Below are 27,489 nucleotides of genomic sequence, written 5' to 3' on the forward strand. Positions count from 1 at the left end.
TAATGCTACAAAGTTTTGGGTGGATTTGTCTTGCAATATTTGATAGCATAGTAAAATAAATACCTCAGTGAAGAAGAAGTGGGACTGTTCCAACTGCTGTGTGCGATAGACAATGTAGTCTCCCAATGAACTGTGCATCTCCTCTTTAACATATTCTTTCATTAAATGCTCTCTTTCCTCAATAGGCAGTCTGGATTTGTCCAAACGAACAACAGAGTCTGGAGTGGCACAGTTGAGCAGAACGGCTTTGGCTTTGTCCAGAATGATCTGAGCATCTGTTTCAACACTTTGACTGTCTGTTACTTGCAGGACCACAGAGGAGCATGTGTCTGAGTGGTAGCCGATGAAGACATCACTTGGAACATATTGTTTTTTCTTTGGGTTTTGACTTTTTAAGGAGACAAAATCATCAACCCATTCCTTTAGTTGTACGGCAATGTCCTTCTGCTCATTTCTGAGAACAGTGTTTATGTCAAGGTAGTGTTTCTCCAACCTGTTAATCAGTGGGATTGGAAACTGCTCATAGACCACCTCTTTCTCTTCAATGACGATGAGCCTGAAGTTTTTGTGAACTCTGCATTTCACACGATGTGTTCCTAATCCAAGATCAACATACTTTTGACCCCCTAGGGTCACATAGTATTGGTTGAGAGCATCATACAGACTTTCGTACAGATTCTGAAGGTTCAGAAGCACAACTGTCTGTCCAGTCTCCATGCAAACCTTGACACGATTGATGTTCTTACAAATCTGTGTGTATTCCTGATCTTTTGGGAAACTAGATCCAAAGATGATCTCTGGATGGATTCGATGAGAGCAGAATATCTGGTGGAGAATCTGAAGAGCTGCATAGTTTTTTGTGAGGATTAAGAGGTAACGATTTCCATCCACTTGGGAAGCTGGACAGATGCTTTGATTTACCAAATCAAAGGTGGTGATGCTGGCATTTGCAAAGTCATCTCTGAGTTGTTCGCTGAATATGCCCATCACATCCACATCATCTTTTCCACTGAAGTTTCTCAGGACTGCACCAGTGATTTCATCTGCAGTGGGCCTCTCATTACTGAGTTTGGTAATTGAAAATATCATCTTTATCAGACTGTAAAAATCCCGCAGACCAAAAAAACCCCTGCCTTCTTTGCATAAGGTCATATATGCGTTTGCAAAAGGTGGAAAGAGGTGTTTGATTTTTTCAAGAATCTTTTTTTCAGATGAGCAAATCCCTTTAGCACTTTTGATGAGCTCTTCCTGGGTTGGATCTCCACGGGACACAAATATTCCACGATTCATCTTTGCAGGGTCAAGTGCCCAGTTGGAAATTCCAATGAATCCAACCCTTTTATGAGGTTGTGGCTCATCATCAACACAGCCCTCTTCCAGTAACGGGTGCAGTGTTTTCAGCGGCATTTTAGGTGAATCTTCAGCCAATCCAATCTCGTCAAGAACAACTACTGAGATGTATTCATCCAAGTTTTTGCTTTCTTGAAAGCGGGCACACTGTTTGAATGTGTTGATGATTCCTTCAGGAGTTGAATGAGGGCTGCACTGGAAAGACACCAGATGTATCTGCTTCAGCCTCCTAAAGAGTTCAGAATGTGAGGCAGAGCCCTGCATTGCATCTGCAACAAGGGTTTTAGACAGTGATTTGGAGCTCCCCGGTTTCCCAACAATGAACAAGGGAATTCTTAGCTCCACACAGATCACCATCATGAAGAAATTTTCTTTCAAAGCCTCATTTCTGGCTATTGTCTTACCCATGGGTACACCGCTGAGTAGGAGGTCCTGCATGAGTTGGATTTCCTGCAGTGACCCCTTAGTGTTGTATTCACTGGGAAGCAACTCTCTGATAGTTTTTTGATATGGCTTTTTGTCCTCCAAGCAGGACTGATAGCACACTCCAGTAGCCATCAAGAGTGACCAGATTACTCTGTCACTAGCAGGTGAAAACGTGTTTTTTTTTTGGTTTTTTTTGAATGTTTTCAGTTCCTTAGCAAACATGGCGTGATTTTTGTGGAACCACACAAACACTTGCATGCAACGTTCAACATCCCTCAAACTGACAAAGCTGCATTCATCTTTCCTCTGCCTCATGAAATTTTGTGATGACGACAACACCTGAGTTATAATTGGAATATGTTGCTTCTCAATCTCATTGGCCTTCACCTGTCTTTGCACTATTTGTTCAATGTACATTTGCTCTGTTGAGTCACTGAGCTGCCCAAAGTCCCAAACAAGAGGAATCATGCTAGGGGGCAATACATGAACACGATACACGAGCTGGCGGAGAGGGATGGAGCCAAGCCTGTCGTCAGTCTCCTCAGCCCTGACTCGGTAGCCCAATCCAGATGCCTCTAGCCTTTCAATCATCTTGTCTGTATGCTTCCTGTAGGGATTACATGCAGCAACAATCTGTAGTCCTGTTTGGGAGCAAAGTGGTTGTCCTTGCACAGAGTTATCACAAATGATCTCCTTGATGCTGCTGACAGCTTCTGTGGTGTTTGCCTCATCAAAGAAAAGAACGGAGTCAAATTCATGATTCTCTTTATTGGTCCTTGCAAGACTTTCTGCTTCCTGCACTTTCTCATATATCATTTCTGATGTAGTTCCTCCATGAACCTTGACCAGTTTCATGTTTTCTGCCGGTGCTCCACACCTTCTTAATTCACACATAAACCTTATGAGCCTTGTCTTTCCACATCCTGTCTCACCCATAATGATTACTGGGATGCCACACCTAAATCTCATATGGATTGCCATCATTTTGAGAATATTATCAGTGGTCAGTTCATATGTTTCATCAGGATCTGTTGGCCACTTGATGCCAAGCACACTGCACAGATGCTCAAGCTTGTCTGCTCGAGGAAGCTGATCAAAGTTCCTATTAAAAGGGACTCTCTGAAGTCTTAAGCCAGTGTACAGCTCTTGAGTCATGATGTTTTTCTTTATCACTGCTCCTGTCAAGGGATTTATGGCATCAACCCCTTTCTGATCATTGAGCTTCAGGTGAAATCCAATGAAAGTCATCGACATGTGGTCATCATTGAAAAAGATGTATGGATGTGGCTCAGATTCCCACCTTTTTCTAATCAGGAAAGGAGCTAAGTCCCTTTCATTAAGCCCACTGATGTCAATTTGTTGCCTTCCTGGGCTCTGATCAGTGATGCACAGTGATGGGGTTGCAAAGTCTTTGGACATCAAGATCATGAACTCAACCACAAAGTTTTTGAACCCACGAAGAGTGTCTCCAACAAACTCAAATTTGCAGAAGACTGAATTCTCACAGTCTTGCAGTTGAAGATTAAGGAACCATACAAAGTTACGTAGCTCTGCCCATGAAGGATCTATTATGCCACAGTAGATTAAGAGTATCTGAAGACACTTTGCATGAGTCCCTTCAATGCCCTGGTAAGTGAAGTTGTCAAGATTGTCATTGTTGTAAAAACGTGTGAGGTACTGGTATGGTCTTTGATAAGCTTCACTCCTGAAACATTCGTCATCCATAAGGGGGTCATCACTCCCCATGCCTGCGTTTTCATCTCTCCTCATTTCCAAAGCCATAACCTCCTTTGGCGAACGGCAGTACACCTTAGGGAAAACGTCTGAGAATGCAAAGTTTTCCTTTCGTCCCTAAAAATATACAAATGTATATATATTCAAGTTTAGAATCAATCAATCAAGCATATCCTCTCATTCAAAGACCTTGAGGAAATGTATTTAATTACAACGTTTACTTCACTTTCCTATAAGCTACTCAATGCAGCTACTTTAATTACCTAGTATATACCATATATAGCCAATCATCCATGTCCAACTGAAACAAAATGCTAGGATTCTGACAGGATGCGATCCTATGTATCTACATTGTGTAGCACACAGTCTGACTTTAGTTATTTGAGAATCTGTGTTATTAAAACATTTCGTGGGACAACGATGAAACAACAATATCAATAATACAATGAAAACAATAGAATTGTGTGGTATGATTTCATAATATGAGCAATGCACAAACAATAAGTCTCAACTTACAGTTCTGGGGGCATATCTGGCCTGATAATGTGTAGATTCCAGTAACTCGATGATGTACAAGTGTTTGTGGCTGCAGCACCACATCCGTCCATCTGAATCCATCAGGTACCGCAAAAAGAACAGCTTGAATAGAAATTCATTCAAGCCTTTTTGCACCTGTGTATTATAATTTGCATCATTAAAGCAGATCCGAATATTACTGGATAAAGATAAAGTTTGACCATCTAAAGAATGCTCTGAGAACCACATTGTTAAAGAAAATAAAAAATAAACTGCTTACCGAGGATGTGACATCAAAGTGAAACACCTTGAGATCTTTTTGTTTTGGTGTGTCATACAAACACTGGAGTACCTTGTAGTCATCAACCTCATGTTCAGTTAGCCGGATGCACTTCTTAAATGCTGTTCCTTCTTCAACACTTCCCTCCAGCTGTTCATACAATCTTTGGACATACAATGATTTGCCTAAAATGGAGAAACAACCATATAATTTGGCTGACTGAATAATAACTGAGCTGACTATAAAACAGATGTAACTCTAGAAAATCAGATCAAATCAGCACAAAACAAGATTAATTGGATTCTGCACCATGTTTTCCATAATTCATACTGTATAACATTTCAGTCAAAAGCATCCTAACTACTTTTAAGGTTATTACAAGTCTTTTATGCTGAGTCTTACTGTTTGATATACACAAATACTCAAAAACTGCCACTGACACATCACACATTGTCCTGCATGTCTCAGTGATATTGTAAACAACTGCATAATCCAGCACTGGGAATGCTAGTATTTACCTAAAGACAAACATCATTCAATATGAGAATTAGATTGCTCATATAACACCCATTTAAAAGGGCCATCAATGTTAAAAAAATCACCATATTATATTACAAATTATTTCTTCAGTCAGTATTGCTGTTCATCTATCTGCATAATTCCCTTACATAACACTAGCACGGAGAGTATTAGTGATATGAAAAGACATATACATAAACATATAGGACTCACCTACTCCTGCACGCTGGGAAGCAACAATGCCTACAGAATGGCCACCTTTGAACACAGCATTCGTGTGGTCTGAGGGGACAGTGTAATGCCTGGACAAGTACTTCTGGATCCTTTCCAATGGCTCTTGTGGCACAAAGTCTCTTTTGAACTGACTGAATGCAGTAGGAATATATGTGTGCTCCCTGTCAGAGCTGCAAAAGATCACTAGCCTATAATCATGTTTACACAGGGAACGCAGTTTCTGAAAACACTTCTCCATTGCACAGCTAACGTCATAGGTTAGTTGATCTGCCCAAATCATTGTGTAAATCTTCTGACCAATGTCACCTGGTGTGAGACATCTCCTCAGGAAAAGCTGTACTTGCTCATAAGATGTGGCAGGAGTACACAAGAGCACCTCATCATAAGTCGGCAGTGGCTCATAGTCACTGGTCATGTACAAGCAGATACTTGAAGTCAGGACCTCATCGTGTGGACAGATTATGAGATTAGGTTGGGCTGAAAAGAGGCCCTTTGGGAGCCTTCTTCTGAGTGAACTGTCTTTTGTCTCTGAGAGCACTGGTTCTTCCCATTCATTTTCATTTTGGTTTTCTGAGACAGTAATCATTTCTAACAGACTCCCTAAACTCCTTATGTCCAAAAGGTCATGGAAAAATATGCCCTCATTCTTCATGTAGCCATTCCACAACTCTTCCAGTTCTTTCAAACCTACAGTCTGGTCTGCCTTGTCTGCTGGATCAGCAGTTATAAAATGACCCACAGTGGCTGAAGACATATCACTGTCATCCTGTTGAAGAAAGTGACTTTGAAAGTGAGTATCTTCATTAATCCTTTTTCCAGGCTGGAATTGGTTGTGAAACCTTCTCCATGTGCTCCAGACATCTGATGTTGTGCAGTTTGGTTTGATGAAAGAGAGCATCATCAGAGCTTTGTCCTCTATTTCTACATTCACATTTGTAGGAGTCACAATGTTGCACAGGTAGGATATTTGTTCTGCTGTGAAGTAGTTTAAGTAGTAGTGATCAGATCTCTGTTTGTCCATGAAGTTTCGCCAGTCATCAAGAAACAACTCCATCTTCTGGGACAGAGATGTAAGTTGTTCAACTAGACTTCCAAATACTCGGATTTGATGCAGGGTCTTGCAAAAGTTGATTTCCATAATGATACATGGATCACTCTGAGCTTGGCAAAAAACCTTAGCTTCCCAACACCTGAAGAGTGGGTTCCCAGCAGCATAAAGATCTACAAATGCTTTGGCAAGTCTTTGGACATTTTCAAATACCTGAATATGAAGAAGATAAAATGAGATTACAGGCAAAAAAAAAAACACCACATGAATTATTATTTTAAACATTCCATTAATTTATAGGAAAGAAGATTTAAACTATAAATCTCTGACCTAAAATCACAAAAATATACAATTTAAATAAACCACACCTCAGCGAAGCTTTTCACTTCACTTTGATTTTGTTCACCTCTTCCAGACATGAGCATAAGCTTATTTTGCAATTCTTTCAGGTCCTCATAAGTACATGTCGTGTTTTTCTCACGTCCGTCCTGAATTTGCAACGTCAGGGAAGTTTCTAAAGTGAGCTATAAAGGGAAACATCAGTATGACAGGACTACATTAGTGTGTTTACATGAAGTTCTTCGATTAAAAACTATATATCACATGGACAACACAAGAAAAGCCTATTTAATTTTAAGTTATATACACATTAGTACTATTAAAAATTCATTGGCCTCTTCTGATCTACATAAAAGGCAATTATCTGAGCATTAAGTGTTCCTCACATATAAAAGTGTTCATTTGTTAGTTTATTATATAACAATGTAATAAAATTACAAAAAATTTGATTATCATGAAAGCGTTTTTTTAGTCCTGTAATTCTTTCAAATTCAAGCGTTTTTTTAGTCCTGTAGTTCTTTCAAATTCAAGCGTTTTTTTAGTCCTGTAGTTCTTTCAAATTCAAGCGTTTTTTTCATGTAGTCCATTTAGCGTACCTTTTTCTCATTTTGGGCCTTGATGGTGTATATCCCTCTCTCATTGATGGATGTAGCTAGGGACAGAGATGAAAATTCAACCGATCCATGGCTCTCCCTAACAGTCTTTAACCATTCCAGATGACGTGCTGTATCTCGCTGAAATCAGACATGAAATGAAAAAAAATCTTAATATAATTCTGGTTGTAAATGTAAAATGTAAATGCTCTGTATTTGTACAGGGCCTTTCTAGTCTTTGTGACAACTCAGTGCTTTTATACTACATCGCATTCACCCATTCACACACATTCATACACTGAGCCTAAGTACTCAAACGGAAACTAACATTCACACACATTCATACACCGATGGAACAAATTTGCCTCTATTGGCAAATTTGTGTGCCTTGTTTCCTCATTGTGCACAGTTTAACAACTGATAACATTATATGCAGTAAGTACCTAACCTCCTTTAATAAAATTCTTTCCATATTAACATATTAAATTGAACAGTTCTCTTTATGTGCTGCTCTCCAACAAAGACGCGTTACAGCTGTGGCTGTGCTGTGTGACGCAGCAATCTAAATTACCATTACATGATGGATTTTAGAGTCGGACTGTGTCACCTAGACTATTGTATTTACAAAGTACAGAAGTCAAAGAGAAAGTTATAACTAACATCCTGAAATGTAACTACAAACAGCTGAGTGCAGGGGAGGTGTCCAGAGTGCTGAAATGACGCAAACATTTTCAGTACAATAACCTCACGAATCACGGCAATCACATTCCTCTTCGACAGAGAGGAAAGACATTATGGTACATAAGAATGAAAAGAGGCCTACTTATAAACGACACCATGTCTTGAAAACAGGTCAGTGAAGACGCACATACAGTTTAATACCCACAAGCACATCCACACAATCTGGTGGACAAACTATGCAATGAAAACACTCATGATGGGAAGGATCCCTCTTCTGTCTCTCTGTCTCTTTCGTAATTCTCATTTATTGGCTGTTATAAATAGAGATACCACTTTATCTGTAAATAGCTCATATCAGCCTGTTAGCGCACCAATTTATTGGTTAGACTTTAGTATGGTGGTAACAAAAGGGTAGAATCTCACCAGCTTTTTCGGTATTCTCTTGTCATTTTCAAGTGCCTTCCACAATTTTGACAATGACTCTTTAAGGGCCTCAAAATTAGAGTCCTGCTTCAGTCCATACAACATGGACGAGTAACCAAGGACAGCATCATGAAAACAGGCCACTCGATCCACATCCAGGTCATTTTCTCCAGCAGATATGGATGCCAGGTCAACAAAAACTTTCAGCTCATTGATATCTGCAATAACAAATTTTCTCAAACTGATACAAATCATGGTGTTTAACTCTCATTAACAAAAATGTTATCTACTGTACCTTCAAGTTCTTTTTTAACCCACAGGACAAATGTTCGACTCAGACTGAGTTCCTGAAGACATTCCCTGTGATCATTCGTAATGTCCTTCAGAATCTTTTTGGCCTCCATGAAGGTATCATCTATGCAATTCAGGCTGTTTTTCTTGAAGTCAGCTTGAGTCTGAAAAAAATACATTTAGAATATGAATGAGTGTGTGATTCATGATTCCAGTTAAGATGGTTGTAAAAAGTCTATTTGACATAAAGGTTTATGACTAAATAAAGATTAAATATTAAAAAAATATGTCCACAATCATGTGTGTCTGATAAACACATTTTCCACAGCTGAATACAACTACATAGTCTTCTAAAGCCACCAAAAACGTATTCCTCGTAGATTCTCCCTCATCAACAAAGCCATGTAAAAAGATCTTTTTTAACGACATTCCTAACTTTAAATTGTTAGGTTACGTACCATTTGCAGCAATTTTTCCACTACTTCGAAATCTCCTTCTGGACATATCGTGTTCCTGATATCCATGATGATTTTGGCAGATTCCATTGCAAGATGAAGATCATGGTACTGTTGAATCTGGTGAATCCTTCCTCTGATCCATTTTCTGTTATCAGATGGGTTTGTTCTGCACATGATGTCTAAATCTTTCTCCAAGTCTTTATAATTCTCTTTATAGGAATCAAAAGTGCTGTCTATTTCCTCCAGTAACAGTTCCCCACTCTTCAGACCATCATAAAGCCCTTTGTATTTGTTGTAGCAGCTCTGGAATATTTTGCTATGGACCTGATCGAGAGTGTAGATTTCTTCATTTCCACCAAGGTGTTCAGTGCCATCTGTATCATGCTGTTCTCTTGACAGCTCTTCTACTTGGTTCATCCAGCACATTTTGAAGATTGTGCTGTCTTTAACAGCATGCAGTTCTGAAGCCATTTGACGGGTGGTATCACAAAGGTTGAAATAGGTGACCTCAATTGTAGTAGAGGTCTGTTCATCAAGTGTGTGAACCTTCACGAATTCATTCAGATTCATCATCTCAATGTTCTGGTGAAGTTTTCTGTCCAACCCCTTTAAGTCAACTGTGAATTAGAAAGATATAATTAAGAATATATGTGGATAACTAGACAGCACACAGGTCCTTCCTTTGTTCTCTCAGTCCTACATCAACAATATCAGAATACAAGATCTACAAAGAACAACTTCACAGGTCCCTTTCAATGTACAGGAGTTGCGACTTGACACTAAAGCCCTGTCAGATCAACTGATCAGCCTTGTTGCAAAGAATTAGACCCAGCAGCTCCTGCAGAGGAACCACAAACTTGGAACAGGAACCTCTTGATTCCACTTAATGGGATAAAAATTAGCATGTGGTTCAAAGAACACTCTTACTGTCAAGTGAGGTGAGTCTTTTGGATAGCCTTGGTCAGTGTTTCCATACCCCTGCTGAGAAACACCTCTGAAATAATTATCCTAACCTCAAAGAGCAAGCACTGCCAAAACTGACTGGTTCATCCCATGTTGCCTTACATTGCCTCACAAGTTCACATCTCAAAGGCTACAGCTGACAGAGAGTTAACTGCTAACATGCGTGCAAATTTACCACCTGCATGAGAGACAATAACCAGTCAATAGTCTGTATTTCTTATCTAATAAAACATCATGAAAAGACAAATAAAACAAACCAGCCATTTCATTGGTTAACAGTGTGAATGATGTTGGACACACCACAAAAAGTAAGGGAGGCTGTGGCATCAGTGTACATGTGGCTTTGTTCTTAACAAGCACCTTCCCTAAATAACTGGTTAAAAGTTTTATACCATGTCAGAGCCTATCATATGAATTATCCCCTTTTTTTTATCCCCTAGGTTTTGGAAAAAAAACTAGAACCTTAAGCATTGATTTTATTCTCAGTGTGCAAGTGCTGCGTACCTTTGACATGTTGTGGAAGCTCCTGGCAGATTTGTAGAAGAGCCTTGACCATCTCCTTCTCATTATGGACAGCTTCTGCTTCTTCTTTTCTTAGTTTCAGAAATCTTCTCATGTTTCTGTCATCTTTACAACGACCATCATCACAGAGGCCATCTAGAGGAACATACTCATAGACATCTAAAATGTGTCAAGGGGCCTCAACTACACACTGAGTTCACAAGTCAAACAAGTTGGAAACCATTGCTTGAAATTATGCAAATTTTCAGGTTCATACTATTATTTTGGGTGTCTACTAGAAATGTTTACATGCTGCAGCACCTTTATTCCTAAAAATTATGTTTTACCGAATAATGCAATCACTTCTTAAGTTATCAGCACATTCACACTGGCCACTATTAGGTACACCTTGCTAGTACTGGGTTGGACCCCCAGACCTGCCTTAATTCTTTGTGGCATACTTTTAACAAGGTGTTACATTCCTCAGAGACTTTGGTCCATATTGACAGGATAGCATCACACAATTGCAACAGATTTGTCGGCTGCATATCCCCGATGTTAATCTCCAGTTCCACCACATTCGAAACGTGCTCTATTGGATTGAGATCTGGTGATTGTGGACGCCATTGGACTACAAGAACTCTTTGTCATGTTCAAGAAACCAGTTTGAGATGATTTAAGTTTGTGACATGATGTATTATCCTGCTGGAAGTGGCCATCAGAAGATGGGTACACTGTGGTCATAAAGGGATGGACATGGCCAACAACCATACTCAGGTAAGCTGTCACGTTGAAACAATACTCACTTGGTACAAAGGCGCCCAAAGTGTGTCAAGAAAATATCCCCCACACCATTACACCACCACCACCAGACTGAACCGTTGATATAAAGCAGGATGGATCCATGCTTTCCTGTTGTTTACGCCAAATTCTGACCCTACCATCTGAATGTCGCAGCTGAAATCGAGACTCATCAGACCAGCCAACGTTTTTCCAATATTTTAATGTCCAATTTTGGTCAGCCTATGAGAATTGTAGCCTCAGTTTTCTGTTTTTGGCTGACAGGAGCGGCACTTCTGCTGCTGTAGCCCATCTTCTTCAAGGTTCGTCATGTGCATTCAGAGATAGTATTCTGCATACCTTGTAACACATGGTTATTTAAGTTACTGTTGCCTTTCTGTCAACTCGAACCAGTCTGCCCATTCTCCTCTGACCTCTGACATCAACAAGGCATTTTCATCCACACAACTGCCGCTCACATGCTATTTTCTCTTTTTTTAACATTCTCTGTAAACCCTAGAGATGGTTGTGCATGGAAATCCCAGTAGATCAGCAGTTTCGGAAATACTCAGACCAACCCGTCTGGCAACAACAACCATGCCACATTCAAAGTCACTTAAATCCCCTTTCTTCCCCATTCTGATGCTCTTGAACTTGAGAAAGTTGTCTTGACCACGTCTACATACTTAAATGCATTGAGTTGCTGCCATGTGATTGGATGATCAGCTATTTGTGTTAACAAGCAATTGAACAGGTGTACCTAATAAAGTGGCCAGCGAGTGTATTTTTGGCCAGTCTGGCTTGATGATGTGAATTTCATTTGTTATATTTACCTCAGTTGAAATAACAGGTGATACAGTTACGATCTGTTCTACGACACAATGCATTTAGCCTACGCCTTAACACTCAAAAAAGGACACTTGAAATTAAATTGTGATAGGAATCAAATCGTGTTAACGGCACTGACAGAGTGAATTTGACAGCTGACATTCCTTTTCTGCATCTAAGCACCTAATTTTAGATTGACAGTTTATAACGGTCTTAATTGCTTAAAAATACATTAATCAAGATAGTAGTTCACCCTCAGAAATATTCTCACAAATTTTAGTGAAACCGTATCAAGAAATTGCTACTTCTACTGACTCTACATGTTAATAAAATATAGACTTTTAATCATCTATCATTAATGATGAACCACACAAAGAATATATGAAGAATTCATTACAATGTCTGCAGTTTTCATTTTAGCTGTGCGGTTGCAGTTGAGTTTTTTTTTATGCTTTGAGCAGCACAAATTCAATGTGTCCATTGTGTTGGAATTGCATCAGAGGTCTCAATGGTGAAGATCTCAAAAACCTGATTAAATCAAAACAAGACAATCTGCATAACTAGATATTGCTAAGAATAAGTCGGAAAATATGCTTTGTTGTAATCTGAATGAACCAGTGTTTTACATACTAAAAGTGTCATGAGCACTAATTATATTTATTATTATTATTATACTGGTGTAAGAAGTAAAACAGGAGAACAAAGAAAAGTCAAATGAAGAGGAAGTTGTGGAGAAAGAGCAGCAGATATAGACAGCTACTTACCTAGCTTCAGCAAGTCAACAAATTCACGTTCTTTCTGGAGGATTTGGTTTAAAGTTTTAATTTGGATTTCTCCACTGAGGAATTTCTCTGACACAGATTTGAATGCTGAACTCGCCAAAGTCATCCTCATTTGTGCTTCATCTGACAGACTGTCAATCAGCATTCCTCTTGCCCCTAAAACACACGTGCAAACATAAACAAAAATAAATAAATCTCTTACTGAGTTATGTAAACAAGAAATGAACTGTTGATCACAAAAAAACATTTCTGAGACAATAATTAGATAGACTGACTTGAGATAAATACACTCACCTAAAGGATTATTAGGAACACCATACTAATACTGTGTTTGACCCCCTTTCGCCTTCAGAACTGCCTTAATTGTACGTGTCATTGATGTGCTGAAAGCATTCTTTAGAAATGTTGGCCCATATTGATAGGATAGCATCTTGCAGTTGATGGAGGTTTGTGGGATGCACATCCAGGGCACGAAGCTCCTGTTCCACCACATCCCAAAGATGCTCTATTGGGTTGAGATCTGGTGACTGTGGGGGCCATTTTAGTACAGTGAACTCATGTTCAAGAAACCAATTTGAAATGATTTGAGCTTTGTGACATGGTGCATTATCCTGCTGGAAGTAGCCATCAGAGGATGGGTACATGGTGGCCATAAAGGGATGGACACGGTCAGAAACAATGCTCAGGTAGGCCGTGGCATTTAAACGATGCCCAATTGGCACTAAGGGGCCTAAAGTGTGCCAAGAAAACATCCCCCACACCATTACACCACCACCACCAGCCTGCACAGTGGTAACAAGGCATGATGGATCCATGTTCTCATTCTGTTTACGCCAAATTCTGACTTTACCATCTGAATGTCTCAACAGAAATCGAGACTCATCAGACCAGGCAACATTTTTCCAGTCGTCAACTGTTTTTTTTTTTTTTGTAGCCTCTTTTTCCTATTTGGAGTGGAGATGAGTGGTACCCAGTGGGGTCTTCTGCTGTTGTAGCCCATCCGCCTCAAGTCTGTGCGTGTTGTGGCTTCACAAATGCTTTGCTGCATACCTCGGTTGTAACGAGTGGTTATTTCAGTCAAAGTTGCTCTTCTATCAGCTTGAATCAGTCGGCCCATTCTCCTCTGACCTGTAGCATCAACAAGGCATTTTCGCCCACAGGACTGCCGCATACTGGATGTTTTTCCCTTTTCACACCATTCTTTGTAAACCCTAGAAATGGTTGTGCGTGAAAATCCCAGTAACTGAGCAGATTGTGAAATACTCAGACCGGTCCGTCTGGCACCAACAACCATGCCACGCTCAAAATTGCTTAAATCACCTTTCTTTCCCATTCTGACATTCAGTTTGGAGTTCAGGAGATTGTCTTGACCAGGACCACACCCCTAAATGCATTGAAGCAACTGCCATGTGATTGGTTGATTAGATAATTGCATTAATGAGAAATTGAACAGGTGTTCCTAATAATCCTTTAGGTGAGTGTATACATACACACAAAGAAGTGACCATATACTAGACATTAATAAAAAGCAGATACCCAGTCATTCTTAAGCAGTTACCTGTCATTTGGAAGACCGTTTTAGCCATGGGCCAATTTACAAGGTACTCAAATATCAAGTCCTCGCCTTCAATGTAATCTCCATTCACATCCGTGGGCCATGTCTTCAGCACAACAACAGACATCAGCTTCCCAAACTTTGTGATATCATGTTTCTCCAAAAGAGCTGAAACAGCTCTGCCAGATTTATCCTAAACAGTAAAAATTAAAACATGCACAACATTTAAGTAATCTAAGTAGCGCAATCATCCCATGTGCAGTCATGCAGGTGCGATGGAGGAGAGCTCAAAGTCTTGAAGAGAGATATACTGAATTAATATTTAATGAATGCAATAATTGAAAGAGCAATGTGTGAGAATCTTTTTGATCAAGACTATTTTTTGTGTCTTTAGGAGTTTTTAATTACATATATCCATTCATTCAAATAAAGCCTTGTAATAGTACTTATAAGTTTTTAAAGAATTGATGTAGAAGCTTAAATGGTTTACATAATTTTTCACTGCTTTATAGGAATTGCATTTGAATACACACAAAAAAGATATCTTTAAGCTTATACATTTGCATGATATAGTACAAAGCATTTATTAACTGCTTATTCACCACTTATCAAAACCATACCTGACAAACAACCGCAATTGCCTCCAATGCACATTTCTCCACTGTGCTGCATAACACTGGACTTGTCTTGGTCAGTTCTTCCATCTTGTTGGAGTATATTCCAATTTGATCCTCTGGGAGTTCCTAACACACAAGCACACACAATTAGTTTTGTTTCACAGATACAGATGTAAAGCATGTAAACACAAACACAAATCCAGTCTTACTTGTTTTAGTTTTCCTTCAAAATCCTCCATGAAGGTGGTTCTCCAGAATGAAGTGCGTCCCTCATGACTGAAGGATAGTGAGAGTAACTTTTCCCATACCTAAAAAGAGAGACAATTGGAATTTAATTGTCCATCTACGTCCCAATTTACTGCATACGTGACATGGCTATCGCACTAGGGAAAAAAAGAACAATTTCAGGAATCAACATATACATCACTGCCATTCATTTCTGCTTACCTTAATTTCAAGGGGTACAGAAAACTGCACAGTTGTCCATCCATTAAGAAGTTTATTTTTGAAGGTAGTTCTCCGCCATTTCCTCATTGTTTCTAGCGTCTCCCCAAATGACTCTTGATGAATTATCTCTCTTGACTGGAATAGAAGTTTAAGTTACTATGTATATCTCTACATTTTGAATATTTCTTTTACATAAAAAATCTCTTTAAAATAAACTTTAACGTAGCCATTTTTTTTTCTACAATTGCATTGCTTGCATTTAAACATTAAAACTTAGCTGGTTTGTATTTTCAGCTTGGCTGTGTACCTTGCTTTTAATAAGGAACATCAAAAATAAGACTTTTTAAAAACACATAGAACACAAGATTAACAAATCCCAAAACTGGTCAAATGTTTGCTAGAGGGACCACAAGTTTCATTATTTTTTACATTATACAAGATAGACAAAAAACAATAATAAAGCTGTTACTGTAACCTGCTCCTGACATTTAAAGACTTGACTATGGCTTGGTATGGAGACATAAAAATGCAGCCTTTCCAACAGGTTGACATGTGATTCTCACCTGGGAATCCGCATGGTTGTATGCCGTGATTATCAGACAGACCAGATCAAGGAAGTAAAGAGGAACATCTAAGCGGTTTGTGTCTGTTGTATGATGGCAGATAGAACCAAGAAGCCTTACTGCAGTTTTCAGGCAACACTCTCCATATTTGTCATCAAAACTATGGGGGAAGATATTATTATCATTGTTGTGTACACATTAAGGTTGCTAGTAATATAGATACTGAAATGTATAGATATTACAGATATAATTGCAGAGATACTACAGTCACAGGTGTTTACCTTTTACTACCTTGGTTTTCTCTGTTGATGAGATGATGTACCAATTCTTTCAAGGCCTGCAATCCGAATAACAAAAGACATGTAATTTAAAGGCATACACTAGGCATTACTAATCCTGCGATTACTGTTTTATTTTGGGCCACCTGGGGGCGACATAAAAGGAAATTGTGTATTAACAAACACTTTGCCAACACAAAAGGAGGACGTCAGATATGATAAACCACTGTGACACAGGCTGTTGCATCCCGGTCAATTGCAAGTTCTGAAAGAATCAAGGTTAGTTGGCTTAAAAATGCAGGGTTAGGGGTAGCGTTAATGTGGTTCATCACAGAGTGACAGGCATAGCCTATTGTCTTGTCTGTATGACAGTGAACTCTGTGTGTGTGATTTAAGGACATAGTTTAGGAATAAAAAAGTCAAGTGTTTAAACATTTTGAGAAAGCTTTTCAAGCTTACGGTATTCAAAGAATCAATTCTTATTATTCAGCTATAATTCTAAAGCTAAATCTACCTTTGCAGTTTTCACTTATTCACCCATAATCCTGGAGGGACTGCTTATTTACACATCCAATAGTTACAGAGCAGAATTTATTATTCATTTGGACTCATGTCTATGGCCACCTGATGAATATAAGTCCAATATTCAATCAATGTTGTATCTGATTTGGTCTCTCCCAACTCCTAAAATTTCTGGCTCTTTAGCTGCTACATGTTCTCCAATGTTCACCAGCTAGTGGCTGTGTCTGTCTGCTGTTTGGTGCTGAGCAGGTAGTGTACAGTGAGTTTTCAGAGCTTTTCCACAGAAAACAGCTGGCTGCTGCATCCAAAGACAACAATATGAGAGCTGTGAGAGTGAAACAAATCAGTGAAGTTGCAGCAACAGTTGAACAATGAGCTTACAATCATTACAAAGCTCTGTAAAGCCAAGGGAAGCTGCAGGTTCAGGTGATAATTCTGAACCCCTTTCACAGTGTCACATTGTCATTTGATACATTGTTATTCTAGGAATATCTATAGCTGCTTTATATATACATACCATGTAGTTAGGATAAGTTATTCCAGATTTGATACTGAACTGCATGTAATGAAGAATGTCTAGGAGGTCCACTTGCACACTGGATATGAAGCTTGGTAAATCATCCACACGCAGCAGAGACATCCAAGAGTGCACAAGAAGGCGATCAATGTCGGCCAGGTATGCATGGTCTTTCATAATTCCGATCACACTCCTAATTTAATGTCAGAGTTGATTATGATGAGCAGGTGGTGAGGTTAAGAAACAAACAATTAGAATACCCCATGGGTCAGGAGTGGGAACCATCAAATAATGCATATAAATAAATTTCAACATGATGTCATCAAAATAATAACTATTACAGAAATTTTACTATTTTTGACCCGGAGCACTGACTTCCTGGGGTCTCAGCTGGTTGCCTGGCAACCTCATGGGGATGATGTATTTCCTAAAATGTGGAGCCATTGCTTTAAGACGTTTGGGGGTTATGAAATATTAGGATAAAAGATTAACCATTACTTTGGAATTTCTGGTTATCAAAGTAAAATACTGTAACATCTCTTACTGTTATTTAGGGCCACTGACAACACAGTTTTTGCAGTTTTGTTTAAACATTTTATCCAGATATTCAAAAAAGGTATGTAGGTGTACTCAAGTCTTTTTAGGAGAAAAAAAACCCCATACCTAATATTACCATCCCTGGAGACATGTGTTCCTTTGCTCCCTCTTAAGCCTGTCCAGGAGTCAAACTGTGGATTCAAGACAGGTGGAACTGGCTCAAATGGCTTGCTTTCTCCTCTCAGTAGGTGAATCAGAGGGATGACCAAGACCCACTTCTCAATATGGTGCTGTCTAGCACTGTTGCAAAACATCTGAACAGCCTCTGCAACACTATACCAGTGGAGAAGACAGTGTTTAGTTTCATTATTTTTACATTTGTCCACTAAGTTTTTAAATGATTATCTAAATGTTCAGCATCTACACTTAAGTACCAATATAACAAACAAAGAAAAACACCAGCACCTCCTCTTCTCCCTACTCTTTTGATTTAATTACACCGTTGTTGGTAAGCAATGAAATGATACATAACTGCCAACACCTGTTAAGGAGTGTTACAGGATGGATGTACCCTTTTAACATACAAGGACAATGACATTTTTAGTATAAAGCTCAGTTCAGTTTCCTCCAACTCTCGTGGTCTCTTATTTTATGTTTAAGTATCTGATCACACAACACAAGTGCTAATATTATATTATCGTTTCCTTTTATTTATTTCTAAATTATAAGCTGTATTGTGATTATAATAATCTATTGTATTGATAACAATATTTGTTTTATGGTAACTTAAACCACATATCACTGACCTCTTTTGATTTGCTAAAGGGGTTGCAAAGTCTTTCCAAAAAGAGAAGAATTGGTGTTGTGGCTTGTTGGGCAGGCAAAGAAGTTCACATATACTAGAAAATTGATCCTTCACATCGTCTTTCAGATACTTGTTGTAAATAAGCAAACTAACAACTCCTGCGTTCAGAGGTGGTAAGAGGGATTTTGTATTTTTTTTCTGCTTTCTGGGATTGATGTTTTCCTCCAGAGCATGTTTGAGCAGGATTTTCACCTAGAAAAAGTAAAGGAAGGGGGTAAAAACAAGTCTGATAATAATTTGTCCTGAAAACTGTTTAATCAATTCAATTTGTCTCATGTGTTAAAATTCCAGAGATTTACCTCTTCTATACCATATCTCAATCCCCACTGTCGTGTTATGCCATCATGAAGTAAAGGATTGCTGTATGTGTGAAAGAATTGTTGCAGCAGGAAAAAGAAGTTGTCCACATTTGGTTCATTCCAAGTTGTAAGAAGGTCAAAGATGATATTTAGCATCACCCTGCCTGCTAGGTCTCTCCCTTTCATTACAACTTCTTTGGTCGAATCCCAAAGCCAGAACCTCTTCTTCAGTTCGAGATGGATCATATCATCATACTGGTGCCATTCGCCTTGAAGGTCCAAAATAAATAAAATTAATAAGGAAGCTTTATGCTATTTCATGTTTATTTTTTCATGCTTTTCCACTTAATTGGTTAAGAGCTTTACGTACACTACATATTAGCATAAACAAACTACAGTACAGCTGATCGGATAAAGAGAGATCTGAAAATCTCAATCTTGCTGTCTAGCATTGCACACATGCATCTTACTAATGGGCGGAAAGACTCAGACCCTGTCTTAGATCTTAGCACGTGCTGTCCCCTGTGGTGACCCAAAACAAACTTGCCAGTGTTTTCTGGTGGACAAACTATGTAATTAAGATACAGTTACTAATTAACTCAAATATATTTTAATAATATTTTGAGGCATTTCTATACTGCCATACCAATAATCTACAATAAGATAGTAATGGCTGATATCTCAAGCATGTAAACATGTAATAGCAGTAGCTGTTACACTCACTGCCTGAGTGTAGAATATAAAGTGAATCTTGATTACCTTCATGTGTTAACAAATCCTCTTTGATTGCTAAACACCTGTTGACATATTGATTTCCATCTTTTTGGAAGATGATCTCATACATGCTCTTATAGCCATTTTCACTGGGCTTGCAAATGACATATTTGTAGGGAATGCTCTCATGAATTATGCTCTTAGGAATCATAACTTGTCCCTCCACAAGATATTGCTTGTCCTCTAGAGACCTGTGAAACACAGCAGTTATTATTTGTGACTGGATGGGCAAAGATGTGACAAACTCATTTTTTCAAAGAAAACAATCCAGTGAATAATAGTCACTATGCTACTAGGTGGTGAAGAAAGCTAAAAGTAACTTATTTTATTTTAAAGGCCCATAATCACCATCATTTCATTGTTTTAATGGATTTTAGTGGATAACTTACAAAATTTACAAATTTACAGTTGTTTTGGTATAATTGTGAAGCATATTTTTTTCAAAAGAAGTCATACCTAGAGAAGAACATTCTCCGGCCATTTTTCTCCCATTTTCCAAACAATTTTTCAGATCTTAAGAAAATAATATCCTTTTCTGGATCCAAATGAAAATCTTTGGAAGTGACAGCATGGAAGTACACAGGTATACATTCACTGGTTGGTAAAAGAAAAAAATAAAAGTCAAATAGATATATGTTAACTTCATATTTTCTTTATAAAATTAATAATGCAATATCAATTACAAATTCGAACAAAACACCATAAAAGCCAGACTATGTAAGAAGCTTTGCTAAGAACATCACATAAATACTATATAAATATAGCAGATTAGAAGAAAAAACAAACAATTGTAAAGTTTCTTAGAACCCAAAACTTACATTTGTGGTGTCTGAAGTTCAGCGGATGATTCCATAATATTTGGTCCAACACCCACCTTCTCATCACTCTGACTGGGAGGCAAGGAGGGTACTGGTGACATGCTGGAGACATCTACATCTCTGTTGCCTGGCTGCTGTTCGTGTCTCTTTGTCAGGTGTGTGCTTGTTTTCTCACTGGATTTTGTGTCAACAGCCTGTGAGAAAAATAAAAAAGCTGAAGAGTAATTACCTGATTATCAGGATATTACCATATCTACTACGCAATACATACAGTTAAAGTGTAGGCTTATCATGTCTGTCAATTCTCTCAAAACTCATATTATTGTCTTTAGTCATAAATAAAGGCATTGGACACCAAAACACAGAATTACCACCCTAAAGCTGCTCATGGTTGGCAAATAGACTGATAATTCATTTTACACAGTTAATAACTTTTATCTATGATTATTGCCGAAACACCATGGTTTTAATGTCAGGCTGATGAAAATAATTACAGAATTAATTTCTATAGAAAATAAGTAAAATTCAATAAATATTTTGTTATAAGCTAATAATTTGGGTTTAAGTCAGTTTGAGGGTAAAAACTGATGTAAAAAATGTTTTTGACAGATATTCACCTCAGAGCTTTTGGCTGTTTTCTTTGTTACTGGACATGAATCAGCAGAATCTCTGGCTGCTTTGTCTTCTTTGCTGTCGGTTTGTTTAGCGAATTTATGTTGTTTAGACCAGGTGTGATTTTCATCGTCATCTGGCATCCCAGAAAGATTTTGTGTCTCGTGAGATATTGTCTTATCTTTATCTTGTTCACCGACGGGCTGCTTTGCCATGGGATCACATTCTTGAGGTTTTTGCTCAGATGATTCAGATGCAGTGGAGACAGTTTCTTTAGCTGATGTTAGAGATGACACAGAGGTAGACAACGGCCCAGGAGTATTGTCACCCGGTTTGTCAGCAGAAATTTGCACAGTGTCAGTGCTGTCCTCTGGTCTAATACCTGGTGGGGCCTCAGTTTGTTGCTCTGTCAGTTTATCACTACCAGGTATATGACAGGGTGATATCATGGAAACTGACAGGTTTGATCTAGCAGCCGCCTCACTTTCAGAAGCTTCTGTAGGTAGCCTCTCTTCCTTCTTACAAGTCTCTGTGACTTGTGGGTTCCTGCTTGTGACTGATTCGCCAACTGAGAAAGTCTGACTGGTTGAAGAAGGTGTGGCTTCTTTTTGCAGTGTGGTTGGGCTGGCAGTGTTATGTGATGGGTCCTGTGGTGTCGCACCATCTCTGGCTGGCTCTGAGTTACCAATGGCAGGCTGCTCCTGAAAAGTGTCTTAATAGTTACCTTAGCAGATATCAGTTTTAGATTCATAAACCTTTGCCTTAAAGCTTCTCTGGTCGTAGAAATTTCCCTCAGTTGGTTGAGATGTGTGTAGGCAAAGAACCACATTTTTTTCTGAACACAAATTAAAATAATGGATAACATCCATGTTGAGGAATAAAATGTATTAAACATATAAATAATATATATGAAAAAATACAAATGATATGTCATCTTCCATCGTTTCAGTATTCATCAGCTAGTGAAACTGAAATATTAGCTGTCTTAACAAGATAGATATGTCAATTTGCACTTGGAAGGTATGCTAGGCAAACTGTGTCACTATGATAACTATAGTGGGACAACAGTGTGGATTTGTGCATTTTATATTAAATAAATTTGAACTACTCAAAACTATTCCCCTCTCCCTGAGAGCAGGGGGATTAATTATCAACCCTCTACAGACGGCTGAAGAGACCCCAACAGAATGAGGGGTGGAGAGGTCACTTTCTCTAAGTGCTATTCCTGAGCAGTTGATGGTAAAACTGGCACCTTTTGATTCCGAAGCTGATAGCGCGATGCCTGACTGTTAAACTGACAAAAGGGACAGTAACCAGCGCTTAGCATTTCCCTGAACAGCCTATCAGAACTCCCCTTTAGCTCCCCCAAGTGGACGAAATAAGTATTACACACCATTGTTGGAAATTCCGTTGTTTTCCTGTTACCAAATGCTTAACTTAGGAAGGTACAACTGTTTGACCAGTGAGGTTTGATTGTGGAAAATATCTGATTATAATACGCGCAAATAGATTTTCTTTTCCTTTTTAGAGACATTAAAAGTTTAGAAAGACAACGAAGTCCGGAAACAAAAGACTGCCCTCGGGGGAACCACGCCCTAGACCACAAAAGAGTGACACACGACGTCGCCCGCTCTCCTCTCTTCTCTTCTCTTCTCTTCTCTTCGGCTCCGCTCTGCCCTCTGGACGCTTCGGCACGCGTCCGGCGTGCATCTCCCGGCAACGCCCTAAGAATCGACCAGCGCAACAAAGTCTTTGTTTCGCTTGAAGCTACACACGCGAAGTGCCGCAACATCAATTTGTCCCTCAGTTCCAGCAACTGTACTTGTTTTATTTTCTTTCTTTATTTTGTTTTGTTAAAGTTATCAGTCCGTTAAGTTACACTAGTTAATTAAAGAACGACCCAGTTCTTTTTAAGCTTTTTCGTCGAGCCAACTTCACCGAGGTCAGACCAAGCCACGTGGTCTCGCCAGCGGCAACGAAGGAAACCTGAAACAGCCGAATTGCCAGACGGATGACGACCAACCCTTGAGGTTTTTCTTCAGACATGGAGAACCCTGGAGAATCCCTAGCAAAAAGCCAGGATCGGGCAGCTAGCGTGGGACCCGTGCAACAGGCCAAAGCAGGCCGTCGACAAGCAGTAAGACTTAACAAACATTCTGTGGTCAGTGACGTCCAATAGTTGCTAATCCATTTTTCTTTAGTCCAGCATATGGAATCTTTATACCCCTAGACAAATTTAACCGAGTTATCATCTAATTGCATTCGTTAGTTGCCGTATGAGTCAAATGCTTCCCACAATCGAATCTCCATTCTCAGTGTTCAGCCATTGTTTATTGCCCTGATGTATTTAACCACCCTTTTATATAGCTTTAGTTATTAATAAATTAACTGTAATAAAGGAAGTGTGTGTGTTGCCCATTTTAACGTCCCTGCCAAGAGAATTGACCCTTTATATATGAGACTGACTGATTGATTTAAGATAATTGAGCGATTATTAACTAACTGATCACTAGTGAATAATTGTATAATTATTAAAAGCTACCTAGAGGTCCGGAGACTCTAGGATAATAACAACTCCGGTGGTGCCCCGAAACGAGAGATTTTTATGATATTTTATGAATATTAAACTTCATAATTGGGTATTAATTCTAATACATTTATTAAAATTCATACGTAGATTAGACCTGCTTCATAACTTATGTGACTGCCTTTATTTTACCTCATTATCTCAGTAGACCACGACGCAATACTTTATTTTACACCAAAAACACACATTAGTTAGCTCCTCATACTTTTCAAGAGCTACTTTAGTTGTACCATACAACACTAAGCTGTGCATGCATTTCCACTGCAGCTTCACAGCAAGGGATCACCATGCTGACCAGCATGTATAGTATATTGACACATTCAGCACTATTTGGTCAGCTGAAATATTGCAAGGAAAGATTGATAAGTAAGAAACTAGTAAAGCTAGTACAATAAAATCCTGCAGATGACAGGCTGCCAACCAGAAACACTTCCAACATGTCATTGTGGTAAACAATGGCTTTTACTATGCTATGTAGTCCTGTGGAAAACTACTTTTGCTGCACTAGCATAGCTTGATTAGTCCTGATTTAATTGTCCCGGTATACCCAACCCTATCACAAAACGGAATTTACTTTCTGCATCCGTAGACGCTCCAAAAGGTTTACATTTAGTGGCCACCTCATTAGATACACCAGTACAGTCTATATAACTAGAGAACACAGCTGAATTCAACCTTTACAGAACTTGTGATCTTCAGTTTTTGTTGACACTGTCAAAGAGGTGTTAATTCAACTATATTTATGATTGAGATCATGGTGGTGGTGTTGTACTGCACTGCATAACAGTATATTAAAGAAGTTTTCAAATTGATTCTAAACACATTGCTGCCATACCTTGTTTTTATAAGCTTGCCGCCCTAGATAAAGTCGATTTAAACTAGCAGACAGAATAACGTGTCAGTTTTAGGAAGAGAAAGTAAGAGTATGTTGGTTGGGGCTGTAAAAGAACAATGGATGGACTCTCTTTCTGTTTTGTTTTCTTTATACACTTTAAATGAAAATTATGCCAATTGTTTCTTATCCTTTTCACCTTTTCTTGTTCTTCTTTAACATCTTGATCCTCCCTTTGGTTCTTCTCCTCAGCAGTGACTGAGGGTTTATGTGCTGCTGTGGCCACATCTGGGAAACAATTCATGTTATGTGACATATTAGATATCCACAGTAAATGTGTTAGTTTTAATCTTTTATATACTCCTCCATGTAAATAACAGGACAATAAATTACAGACTTAAGTTTTATGGTAAACCAAAGTGGACTTTCCCCTACCATAGAGATAATAAATACTTCATTAAAGTCTATGTACAGCACAGAAAACAATGTTATTGGCTACGAAAAACACATTACTTTCTATCAGAAGACTAGGTATACAGATTACATTATTTCTCAGTCTTATTCTGGTTAAAGATCCACCAGCAGGATTGTTTTATGGTTGCACATGACACAGCTTTATATGACTTGAAAAACATGTGATCTCAATATAGGAAGTAATTTAACACCGATACAGTGTCATGATTTTTAATAAATCAATAGTTGGATGTGTGGATGACAAAATAAGTGTAATTAACAGAAATCCCATATAATTATATTTCACCCAATAACCATAAGATATTCACAAAAAATTGTTTGCTGGTACACTTACCCTGTGTCCTATTCTGAGTCAAGATAAATAACTTGTAGCCACATTCAGGACAGAATCTAAATGACTTTTCCACTTTATTTCGACATTCTGGGCAAAACATGATGTACCTGTTTGACAGACAACAGATAACAATGAGGGCAAATATTTTGATGTAAGCCTGCTTGTTGAGCATTATGTATTTCAGAAAGAATATACCATACCATTAAACTTAATGGTAATTCAGCCCATTATAAAACTAAAAAAGGATTTAGATCTTACTTTGTTATGCATGTAGTAGCTTTGCAACATCTAAAAAAGACGTAGTAATTTTGTCTCACTTCCTTCTTCCTCTTTGTCTGCCTTTTTATTCTTTCAACGAGCTGAATGACCTGAGTAGCACTTAAAATTCAATAGTCGAAAATAATACCATATATTAATAATAATAATAATAATAATAATAATAACAACAGAAGCAAAATCTATTGTAATACAAAGACAATTTTTAAAAATAGCCTACCTCTCAGTATGACTAACCTCAGATTCACTATTACAGGAACAATACTTTAATATTCTAGTCAGCATAATTTAACATATCTTTGTTGGAAAACACCTACCTTGTTTGCTCTACTTCCTTACATGGTTGAAGCTGCTAATCTGAGCTGAAAACTGATCTTATATAGCTTACTGACGGTAATGAATTTACTTTCATTTTCATTTACAGAAAGAGGTGTGGCTACTTTGTTTTTTCTGCATAAATTCTTTCGATTCTAAAGTGACATCTTCAAATTGCTTGTTTTGTCTGACCAACAAAGATATTTCATTTATTCTCCTATATGACAAAGAAAAGAAGCAAATCTTAACATTTGAGAAGTTGGTTCTAGGGACCGGTCCCATATAGTCCAATTAGTATTATATATAGACCAACTTTAGAGAGCATAAAGTGCAATAAAGATATTTCTAAATAGTATTTCAGAAAACTATATTATCTTTGTACAGTAGACTTTAAGACCAGTTCTCCTGAACAAAAATGTTTTATTTTTTTTACAGTCCATGCAATCTATGTTCACAGTAAAGTTTCTGTAAGTATGGAAACAATGCAAATGTTCTAAGATTATTTCAATAACATTAAGAAATCATACAGAAATACTGCTCCCGAAAAGTATCACTATCATTATCAGTAGTATTATTATGCTAACAATTCATACAGTTCATTGACATGTTCCACAACCTTCTGATAAAGCACTGATACACACAGTCATACTCATTGGTAGCCATTAGGTGGCAACATTAATCAATCTAAAACCCTTCTCCTCTACCCTTACTCCCTATCATGAAACCACAGTGAGAAAAGGTTATGACCACATCTAAAATTGGACATAAATAATTAAAACACGGCACACATAATTAAAATGCACTATACACAATAGGAACATAACTTGCTCAACTGGCAAGCAAAAGGTCTGCAAAAGTAGATCAGTCCAAACAAGCCACTGTACCAAGAGAGCTAAGGAGCAGGCAGTGGGGTTAAGAAAGGCAGACAACACTGCACAATGTCCAAGTGAAGTACTATTGCTGAGCAGAACCAGAGTAGATATTAATGGAGCACTGCAGCCGTGGTACTGAAATGCTGCTTTTGCTACAAAATGTAGTGTAGACAAGGAGTGAATGTTGAACAGAAGTGTTGTGCCAGATGTATTTACAATACCAGATAACATTTTCACTGTACGCCAACAATGGCAATAATAAACAATTACACCCCATCTGTAGTTTGAATGTGTTGTATCATAGCTTTAAAATCCCATTCTGGAAATGTACAATTAATTTTGGAGGCAAAAATGTAACATTCACCATACAATAAAATAAAACAGGCAGGGCTGTAAAAGGTGACTGAGAGAGATAAAACATGACAACTGGAAGAAAAAGTGCAGTAAAGAAGAAGGCTACAGGGAAGAATGACCTTTAAAATTTAATTAAATTCAGCATTAAAGCTTTTCCAAAGCACCTGAAAGGTCTATTTTAATGGCACTGAAATTAAATAGCTGGGTATGTGGAGTTCATGTGGGGGGAATGTGGGGAATATTTTCCTTCCAAAATGCATGCATGCATGCGTAATACCCAAGATGGCATTTATGA

General features: G+C 38.3%; 1 protein-coding gene across 2 annotated transcripts in view; it reads right to left on the bottom strand.

Annotated features, from left to right (window-relative positions):
- The window catches only part of LOC119900495 (E3 ubiquitin-protein ligase rnf213-alpha-like), a 54,740-nt gene extending 28,656 nt beyond the window's left edge, over window positions 1-26,084 (bottom strand). For both annotated transcript variants that reach the window (XM_038715501.1, XM_038715499.1), the window contains exons 1-28: window positions 25,971-26,084; window positions 25,378-25,484; window positions 24,769-24,857; window positions 21,156-21,851; window positions 20,539-20,732; window positions 20,177-20,314; window positions 19,706-19,911; window positions 18,947-19,215; window positions 18,589-18,839; window positions 17,909-18,115; window positions 17,246-17,438; window positions 16,210-16,265; window positions 15,929-16,088; window positions 15,366-15,500; window positions 15,128-15,226; window positions 14,922-15,044; window positions 14,305-14,494; window positions 12,729-12,902; window positions 10,360-10,512; window positions 8,893-9,509; window positions 8,439-8,598; window positions 8,144-8,361; window positions 7,043-7,180; window positions 6,476-6,631; window positions 5,039-6,320; window positions 4,307-4,491; window positions 4,027-4,182; window positions 64-3,627 (exon numbers count right to left, since the gene is read on the bottom strand). In XM_038715501.1, coding sequence (XP_038571429.1) covers window positions 64-3,627; window positions 4,027-4,182; window positions 4,307-4,491; window positions 5,039-6,320; window positions 6,476-6,631; window positions 7,043-7,180; window positions 8,144-8,361; window positions 8,439-8,598; window positions 8,893-9,509; window positions 10,360-10,512; window positions 12,729-12,902; window positions 14,305-14,494; window positions 14,922-15,044; window positions 15,128-15,226; window positions 15,366-15,500; window positions 15,929-16,088; window positions 16,210-16,265; window positions 17,246-17,438; window positions 17,909-18,115; window positions 18,589-18,839; window positions 18,947-19,215; window positions 19,706-19,911; window positions 20,177-20,314; window positions 20,539-20,732; window positions 21,156-21,851; window positions 24,769-24,857; window positions 25,378-25,477 — 9,909 coding nt within the window. In that variant the 5' untranslated portion in view covers window positions 25,478-25,484; window positions 25,971-26,084. The remainder of the gene's footprint in view (window positions 1-63; window positions 3,628-4,026; window positions 4,183-4,306; window positions 4,492-5,038; window positions 6,321-6,475; window positions 6,632-7,042; window positions 7,181-8,143; window positions 8,362-8,438; window positions 8,599-8,892; window positions 9,510-10,359; window positions 10,513-12,728; window positions 12,903-14,304; window positions 14,495-14,921; window positions 15,045-15,127; window positions 15,227-15,365; window positions 15,501-15,928; window positions 16,089-16,209; window positions 16,266-17,245; window positions 17,439-17,908; window positions 18,116-18,588; window positions 18,840-18,946; window positions 19,216-19,705; window positions 19,912-20,176; window positions 20,315-20,538; window positions 20,733-21,155; window positions 21,852-24,768; window positions 24,858-25,377; window positions 25,485-25,970) is intronic.
- Between the last annotated feature and the right edge of the window lie 1,405 nt (window positions 26,085-27,489).

The sequence above is a fragment of the Micropterus salmoides genome, unplaced genomic scaffold, assembly GCF_014851395.1.
Source record: "Micropterus salmoides isolate LMB-PRFRI ecotype aquatic unplaced genomic scaffold, ASM1485139v1 Ms_hic_scaffold_13, whole genome shotgun sequence".
In the NCBI taxonomy this organism is placed as follows: domain Eukaryota; kingdom Metazoa; phylum Chordata; class Actinopteri; order Centrarchiformes; family Centrarchidae; genus Micropterus; species Micropterus salmoides.